At 36.0% G+C, this 9,808-nt stretch overlaps 1 protein-coding gene and 1 pseudogene across 1 annotated transcript; one reads left to right on the top strand and one right to left on the bottom strand.

The window, feature by feature from the left end:
• Window positions 1–733: 733 nt before the first annotated feature.
• On the top strand, window positions 734–4,434 carry LOC120200937 (annotated as a pseudogene).
• A 981-nt stretch (window positions 4,435–5,415) lies between these two features.
• Window positions 5,416–7,115, bottom strand: LOC120200936 (E3 ubiquitin-protein ligase RNF4-like). Its single transcript, XM_039201651.1, has 5 exons — window positions 6,954–7,115; window positions 6,789–6,840; window positions 6,310–6,425; window positions 5,873–6,120; window positions 5,416–5,651 (listed from the first exon to the last, which is right to left on the bottom strand). Exons 1-4 carry the CDS (start codon window positions 7,113–7,115, stop codon window positions 5,899–5,901), a joined length of 552 nt encoding a protein of 183 aa, XP_039057582.1. The 3' UTR covers window positions 5,416–5,651; window positions 5,873–5,898.
• Window positions 7,116–9,808: the final 2,693 nt, after the last annotated feature.

Below are 9,808 nucleotides of genomic sequence, written 5' to 3'. Positions count from 1 at the left end.
AATCACCTCTATATAGATATCTGAATATTTATTATTAGATAACCATAAATCTTTTAAATACATATTATTTTATAATCACATTGTATTAATAAAAAATAGCATACGATTAATACATTTTCAAAGCCAGCATTCCATACACTATCAATTTTGATTAATCTTTATGGTCGTTTGATATTTATTATTTTATCTATTTTTGTAATTAAATTTATCATTTTATAAGTATGTTGTACTTATTTTTTTAATAACTCGATATTTTGTCAATTAAACTTTAAATTTTGTTAATTTTTCACTTAACTTAATATATTGATTTTTTTATCACTCGACCGTTAAATAGTTAACGACGTTAAAATGATATCGTTTTTAAAAAATAATTTTTTATCTAAACGATGTCATTTTAAATCAATATAAAAGTATATTTATAATATCATTAATGAAAAACAACTGAAAACCCGAGAAAATCAAATGTATTAAATTTATCAGAGAGATTAAAAAGATTTAAAGTATAATAAAGAGTAAAATTGAGTTATCAAATTTGTAATTTACACTTTCAATAAAGCCAGATTCCTGCTCAGAAAGACATCCCTCCATATCCCATTCGGCCATTTACTCATTTCACGATCATCTGGTTCCGGCTCAAAAAGACACCCCTCCACATCCCATACGGCCCTTTACTCATTTCACGACCATCTCGTCCCCCCCCTTTCTCCCGCTCTCTTTATTTTCCCCATTTTTGTTCTCACTGAAGCATACTTTCAAACACTTTGCATTCCAGTACTTTTTCTACACCGACACCTTGAATAGTTCAATGCCACTCTCTCCAGATCCAGCCCTTTGATAAAACAACCACCCAAACCCCATTTCTCTCGACTCGTTGAAGCATTGATAATTTAAAAGAAAGAGGGAAAAAAGAGAAACATGGGTGGTTTAAGAAAGTCATGGTGTTTCTGCAAAGGAGTGAGCAAGTCAGAAAGATTGAAGGGTACCATTTTCTCTAGTAAAGCTCCGGCAATGGCCAGAATTAACAGCGCCTCTGGTGATGGAATCCCAGTTACCGGATTCCTTATCCACCGGAATCTTCTATTAACTACCCGAGTTAACCTCCCTTCTGTAGCTGCTGCGGAGAGCTCCGAGATCCGGCTCCAAAACGAGGTTGCTGCCACTCTCGTTCCTCACAGGTAATTTCCCTCAATTGCTCTGGTTTACAATCGAAAATAGCGCGGCCCCTGCAGCGCGCTATACGCCACGTAGGGGTATAGCACGGATCAGGTACCGCGCTATACCTTTACCCTAATAATTTTATATAGCGCGGGCAGTATCTCGTTTTGTATAAACTTTCTCGCTATAAATACCATTCTCCGTCGGTTAATTTCTCACATCTCTCCTTCAACTTATAAATTAATACAACAATTCCGTTAACGAGTCAATAATTTTGACAATCTTCTCATATTTTATTTAGAAATTCTTGCGATTTTCGTTATAAAGTAATTTTGTTATAATTTTATTTATTTATTGTTTATTATGATTATTTGAAAAAATATTATACTAAATTTTCATTAAATTTGTGTTTGTAAAATTGGAAAGCGGGAGCATACGTCAAAAAGTTTTACGGTGCAGGTAATAATATTAAATTATATTATTTAATTTATTTTCGTTGATGTGTAAAAAATTTATTGTGTTATATGTTCGTTCATATAAATTTATTAAATCAGGTTTGTTTCATTTTTTTAGATAGAATAGTGCCGCACTTTTAAACTCAAATAATGACGCGACTTTCAGCTATTGTTTATTATGATGGTGAATTTCGAGAAGATGAAACCGACGTTGTTTTCGTATCAAATGAGCGTGTTAAAATATCATTCAAGAGAAACATAACTCTTGAGGAGCTTATAACGAAGATTTCGAGGAATATTCATGTTGGAAGTAGTAGAAGAGTGTCGTCGTTGCAGTATAGATTTCCCACATCATTGTTGCCATTAACTTATACAGCGTTCGAACTTCGAATAATGATGATGTTGAAATGATGGTTGAAGCAAAGTAATTATTCAGACGCCGCTATTGAGATGTATGCACTTTTGTTCAGTGTGTGTTGTTCGGGTCAATCATTAAGCTCCCACTATGGGCTGACTGAACAAGTTGATCAAGTTGACAGCCCGACAGTAATGTGTATGATTTTAATGCCATAATGGGAGACATTCATCCGCAACTCCTTACGATATGTACCAAAGTAGGTCGACGAACAATCCGTATGGCAACATTGCGTCCAGTTCAAGGGGAAGACATCATCTGCAAATCCCTTTGACCTTAATATGGAGATGCCATCGACGCAATCATCTGTGCATTTTCTATTTGACGCGATGGCTTCAAGCTCTAGGGGGAGGCATTCGACTGTGAGCTTTTTCGATCTCAATGTCGATATGCCTTCCAGATCAAGGGGAAGGCGTGCAAGTAGTAGGTTCTTTGACCTAAATGTGGAGAGCATGGAGGAACCATCATCTCCACCAGAAGAACCGCTTCGTGAGCCTGGTGCGGATGGTCCTGAGACTGGACGGTTCATTGACCAGAATCACCGCAATTCAACTCCGATGATGATAATGAAGTTCCAGGAAATGTGGCACAAACTGACCCTCCTGCACACATGTATGAAGTTGATTATGGTGCAATGTACGGGCCGAATTGCGGATATGCCTCATCTCGTGACTATGAGTATTACTCATCAATAAATAATTGAAGTGGGAAGTTCTTCTATCTCTCAACCTAACTCTTGATGCAACCCTAACACTGTAATACTTCCTTTGCAACATGCTTTCTTGCCTTTTAACCCCATGCCCCTTCATTGGAGGCAAGTTCTTCCCTTTGGAAGTCATAAAGTATAGGTGGCTATTGGTGATGACCTGGTAGTTCATTCACAGTCGCGGAGCCGGTGTAAACCCTTGATATTCGATTAGAAGTTGGAAAAATAGTCTGATCCCTGCTGTTTAATCGACTTGCTGTAGCCAGTGGATGTAGTTCAGGTTGTTCTCTAGGTTGGCCCCATTTGTGGTTTAATAGTTGCTTGATTGATGTTCCTCCTGTGATTACTGATGTTGTGCACGGGCTAAGAAGAACAGATGCAGATCTCCTGAAATATTTCTAATTTTATTAGCAACACCCCAAATTAACTCATGGTCTTCATTCTTATGCAGGTTTTTCATTACCAGCTCTGTTTTAGATCTAACAATAGTGGGCTTAGATGCCCTGGATGGAGAATCAATATCCAGGGGCACCAACCTCATTACTTTAAGACGTCTAAACCAAATTTATATCTAGGAAGTGCTGTTTACCTTCTAGGTTACACCGAGAAACAAGAAGTAACAGTAGGTGAAGGGAAGGTGGTGATGCCACAGACAATCTCATAAAACTTTCAACTTATGGAATAATTTGGAACCCTGGCTCAGCCGGATTTGATTCGCATGGGAACCTTGCATTTATGATCTGTGATCCTATGAAGCTAGCAACCTCTCCTAATACCAAGTCGTCCATGACTTCTTCATCATCATCATCGTGTAAAAGATACTCTTACGTGGTTCGGTATTCCCATTCCGTCATTTGTGATTGGTTAACCAGCATTGGGAAGATAGTCTTGATGAAGTTACCAAACCCAAGCTACCAATTATTAGGTTGATGCTTCGGAGCAGAAGAGTGAGCATACTTCTGCATCCTTCACAATGCGCCAGGTCTGTAAATCAACCAGAGATGATAATGACAAAATTCCATCTTCGTCAAATATAATCACAAAAGGTAAGGATCACCAGAACCAAGCATTCTGCTGGAGTGATCACTCATGAAGAAGAGACGCCATGTTCTGATCCACATGCTGTGCATGTACAAGGAATCCCAACTCCTGAAATATATGAATCGCCAAAGTTGATCTCGTCCTTCTTAGGAAGAAAGAGACCAGCCAAATCCAACTTTTGGATGTAAATTTCCCCAGGGTTGTGAAAACTGCTGTAGTTTCGCTGCCTGCCAACAAGAGCTTCCAAATTCAGGTGAGAATGATTTGAAGGAGTTCCTTCAGAAAGCCAACTGAGAGAAGAAGATCAAATCAAGAATAGACTACATGCAAGTCCCAGTGAGGATGCTGATGTTGGCTCAATGGCATCTGTAAACGGGGCCAAAGTGAGGTCCAATCTAGTTCATCTCCAGTAGAACATCCCGAGATGTAATGGGTACAGCAGTGAGGGGGAGATCATGTACTCTGCCGAGACTGCCGAGAGTCGAAACTACACAAGTCCGAGAGAAGGGAAATTCAGCAGGTTGGAAGGAGCCAAAGTTGTGGGGTTACACAAGATGGGAACTGCTCAAAGAAACCCGTCGGCTTGCAGGGCATTGCTAGAAAAGCAGAGGAACTTTATTCATGGAAAAAGACTTACTCACAAGGGCAACTTCTCAAAGTAACGACTACTACAGCCCTACGGCCTCCTATTCAGGACGAAACGAAACAACTCAGAGCAGCCCCAACCAAACAACGCCAAAGCATCGGTCATTCATTCCCGAGATGGATGTTTTAATGATGCTAAAAGGCCATCAACAAATATATGTATACCAAAATTTCTTTCATTATCTGCATTTACTGCAAAGTAATTTGTTGAGACACCGTGCAGACATTCAAGAAGGGGAAAAAACATTCAGCCACCATGCCATGTTGTTCTCATCATTGATCCAAGTAACCACATTGCTTATCCAATTGCATTTTCAGGCACAATTCTGGTAAGTAGCTTTGACATCTTCTATGCATAGATGAAGACTCTGCATTATCAGAGCGGTTATTGCCTAATAAACCAATTAGAAAGGGGATGGTTTATGCTGTTACATGTTTCATTGTAAACGGGCATGAAGTGTGTATATTAGGGGGATTGATATCCAGTATAGTGATTTTGCACTAAACAAATTTTCAGATTCACCAGATATCCAACTTGCATAATCGCCAGAGCAACAACCTTCAATTGTTTGATTAATCAGAGCCTAAATAAACTAATTAGGAAGTCTGATGCAATATGATAATTATAATAATATCAGGTCCTTAGTGGCACAATCAAGACATAATAACTTACCAATAGATTATAACCAGTTTGAATCACTTAAACTATATTACTTATCAAGCAAGTCAAGTGTTGATAACTTATGGTTCAAGGTAGCTTTTCATACCTGGAATAGATATTCAAAGTTCAAGTATTGGTAGCAATACCAAATATGCTACTGACTTGGGAAATCACAAAAATTTTAGCCGTGATATTTTACCCAAATGACAGTATCGATACTCAAGCATATTAAGAGAACAATACTCGTCATTTTAAAACTGTAGTATCAATGGCAACCATTTGAGTATCGATACCGTATGAAGATTCGGGCTTAGGGGAATTAAAAAAAAACTGCTTAGATAACTAATCAAATAGATTATCTGCTCAAACAGAGTTCAAAACATGTAAAATATTCCAATATTCAAAGAAGGATTTGCTTAAGCAGTGCCTATAGGCACTAGTTAGGCTTATTGAATTTTGATATTTTCTTCTTTTTGCTGTTAGGGCATGTACCAAAAGGCACTAGTAACATTTCCCTTCAAAGTTTTGTTCCATTGACATGCCAACTCCATTCAAGGGCAATTTGAATTATCCCTGAAATAAAGCAATCATCATAAGAACATCATTTAAAAGAACAAAAAATAGCATTGACAAAGCTGCCATATATCAAAAGACTACAAGGAAAATCACCAAGCTCCACGTCTTCCACAATGGAGTATCCATTGTTCAAACATAATTCACTTTATAACCTATGATTCATTCTCTTTCACTAATTGAAATTTAACTATAAATAAAGATATAGAACATTAACTTACTTACTAGTTGGGCATAGAGCTCATATTTAACTAGCTGATGGAAGGAAGACCCTGATTAGTTCCTTCACGACGACCCTTTTTCTGCAAGTTGGGCATTTGCGCCGCACAGCTAATGCAGTTTTAATGCATGCCTTGCAGAATATGTGCCCACACCTTGTTGACATCTCCTCAGTGAATGAACCCATGCAAATTGGACAGTTGAAGGTTGGTTTCTGTGGGGGTGGTTGCGGCTTTATGATTTCCTTGACCTGCCGACAGAATAGTTAATGAGAATTAAAATTTCCTTAACCCATGCATCACTGTGAGAACACAGGCATGGACAAAAATAAAAAGAGATCTCCAATCACAATGTCCTAGATAACCAGCCAAACTTGTAGATTTCCTTGAAAATATTAGATTACATCTTTCTAATAATGAACAGATGCAAGAGCTCTTACAATAGACTGTGGTGTGCTTTCCAAATTAATGTAATGATCACAATTGATAACTGTTTGGCTCGGATTAAGTCTTCTACGTTTGTTCTGATTATTAGTAGTTGACCTAGCCGGACACCCTGGAAGGAGAGAGAAGTGAGATACATCAACTTCAGAGAGTAATCTAGGGTTTGATAAATGAATGAAACAAAGAACCAGCATTCTCTAAACTGGTTGACCTGGGCAATCACATAACATAAGATTGGAATGGACCAAAATGTTGCCAAGCAATAGCATCTACCTCAGTTAAGGTCATATATTTTTTCTTATCATACTGCTTGAAATTAACAAGAAATATTTTGACCCCATGCAGATAAATAGACTGAATTTGCAAGGTGCAATGGTGCATCAAAACAAGATTTTGTTAAGCAACCAGCATAACATCATTCTTCTGCAACACAATGGAAATATTATAAACATTCTTCCCTCATAAATTGAACTACCTGAATCTATGTCAACAACGATCCTTCTGCTCCTCCTAGAATTATTTTTAGCCTGACATAAAATCCTAGGAATTAGTAACACCCATGATTGAAACGAATCCATAAAAACAGATGTCACATACAGTTAAAGAGAAGAAAAAAAAATATTGAACAAGAGAAGCAAACCTCTGCAAATTCTGTAGCAGAAGATTCAATTACATCATCTTCAACAGCTTCAACATCAATGATATCAGGTAGCACAGGCTCTATCGAATAGCTGACCACTTCCTCGAGGTCAGCCTGTTCTAAGCCTAGAATTATTAACACCCATGATTGAAACGAATCCATAAAACAGATGTCACATACAGTTAAAGAGAAGAAAAAAAAATATTGAACAAGAGAAGCAAACCTCTGCAAATTCTGTAGCAGAAGATTCAATTACATCATCTTCAACAGCTTCAACATCAATGATATCAGTAGCACAGGCTCTATCGAATAGCTGACCACTTCCTCGAGGTCAGCCTGTTCTCTAATATCACAGGGAGGAACATTTAGATCCACATTATCTTCCTATGTTGATACCCTGTGAGAGAAGGTCCCCTCGTTTCAATAGCGTTCATGTCTGCTAATAATTTTCTCTTCACTGCCTAAATATCACAGCCTCAATAAAACCTAAAAGCAGCTAAAAAAACAACCTTCTCAGATTCTTTCACCATATATAATATCAAGATTCACTAAACACAATCAGTATTCAGTTCAATAAGGGTAGTAACACCTCCAAGGTGAAGGAGAGATATTTTAGCAAAATATATGTGTGTAGATATATATATCTCACAATTCACAAACGAGTGACAACTATTTATTTCATCTTTCCAGTCGGATTTTAAATTTATGAAAAACTACAGGATAATAGCAAGCACTTGACACACAAACTATTATTCTAGAAAGGGGATAAATTTAATAAAAAATAACACTCGAACGATAGCCAAAACAAAACAACTATGAAGTATAATCAACTAATAATCGAATAACAAATTCAATTTGAGAAATTTATCGAACAGGCCAATGTATCCTTTTAAATTTCCCAGAAATAACCGTAACGCCGATACTTCATAAAGAGAATTGAACTAAAAAACAAATTGATCAGAGAATTATAGAGTGTTGAGATATCAAAATCTTACCTCCAAATCCAATCGCTTTAAAAATTTCCAGACAGAATAATAATAAAAACCGAAACCGAAAACCGAAGAACACAAGCGAGTCCCAGAAACCTTCTGAAAGTCTTACCTGTTAAGGGTTTTTAATCAAATAAATTTGAGAGTAACCGCAACGCACAGATGGAGGAGACATGGGGTTTGAGTTCTCTCATGTTTGAACTTAAATTATTAGTAGTTATTTAGTACTATGTTTTCTTTAAAAAATAAACTAAATTATTATTTGTTTCTATGGAAGGTTTTTGTATAATTGGTATTTTTTAATATATTATATGATAATATCATATATTTTTAATTGATTTAATAGCTTACCCTAAAAACTCTAATTAATAGATAACCAAAGAAATAATGGTATAATAAATTTAATATTTATCATTGAAATTAATTATGATTTGTAATTTATATTATACTCTATATAATATTAGGGTAAAGTATAGTAATGGTCACTGAACTTTTCTAAAGTTTTCATTTAGGTCTCCCAACCTTTAAAAGTTACAATATAGTCCCCTCAACATTTAGTCCATTTGCATTATGGTCCCTGACGTTACAATGCCGTTAGTACGTTTGCAATATGGTCACTAAACTTTTCAGATGCTTGCATTTAGGTCCCCAAACTTTTAAAACTTGCAACACATTCCTTAATTTCATTCTAAACCCTAAATTCCTTTTTGATATCGAATTTCCTTTTTCATTTCTCTTCTAATTTCCAGCGTAACTAAGTTTTGTTAGAAATGCAGAGTTGAAAAATACTACTAAGATGAACTAAGTATCATCGTTGAAAGTCACCAACAAGCTGGAATTATTTGTATAAATGACATATAATAATTTCTCGTTAATCCTTGTGGTTAAAGATTTTCCAACAGATGATCAAATATAATGAAATCCCAAACAACACATTCACCTCTCAGTCTCTTTCGTAACTCGAAAGGCATCATGACAGGGTCAAGTAGCTGCTCCAAATATATTACCCTGTCATGATGTCTTTCAAGTTACGTGCATGTAGAATTTTCTTCTAAAACTATAATTCAATACAATTCAACTGTAAAATTTCCAAAACATGTAAAAAAATCCAATTCGTTCACGATATATCAGTCCCATAATCAACATGAACTTTTTAAAAAGAATACGAGCTCACATGACACATAAAACCATAGGTCATATCAATACAATTCTCAGTAAACTAGTACCAGCAATATCTTGGATTGAGCCTGGCGATTTCACTATGTCGATACTCACAACCAATTCCCTGATTTAAAGAAAAACCAAACAAGAATATAAAAAAAAAATTAGCATAGGACCCTATTTCACTTCTATTCGGATGGATTGAATATCTTTCGTAAGGAGTACTAAAAGTTTTGATTAAGAAGAAAGAAAAAAAAAACACACACAATTCGAGTTTAAAATGGGAAAGTACAAATGAGGAAAAGCTTACTTCCGGATAACCCAAAAGAGAAAATAAATACCTTCTTGCAAGTGAGGGGAGAGGCTAAAAAATAAACGCAATCGGTGTTGCGTTCCAACAATTCTTCCTCCATTTTTTCTTTGTAAATAAAAAGCTGAAAGACAGAGCACTGCTTGGGTTTACAATTTACATAGTAGAAAATTGAAGAACAAAAACCAAACGGGAGTGCATGTGAGCGAAAGAGATTGAGAGGTGAATGAGCTGTTTGGAATTTCATTATATTTGATCATCTTTTGGAAAATCTTTAACCACAAGGATTAAACGAATAAATTATTATATGTCATTTATACAAAATAATTTCAGCTTTGTTGGTGATTTTCAACAATGATACTTATTTCATCTTAGTAGTATTTGTCAACTCTACA

The sequence above is a fragment of the Hibiscus syriacus genome, unplaced genomic scaffold, assembly GCF_006381635.1.
Source record: "Hibiscus syriacus cultivar Baekdansim isolate YM2019G1 unplaced genomic scaffold, ASM638163v2 tig00006666_pilon, whole genome shotgun sequence".
In the NCBI taxonomy this organism is placed as follows: Eukaryota; Viridiplantae; Streptophyta; class Magnoliopsida; order Malvales; family Malvaceae; genus Hibiscus; species Hibiscus syriacus.
The sequence above is the reverse complement of the archived record's forward strand: the minus strand, read 5'-3'. Positions and strand labels throughout refer to the sequence as shown.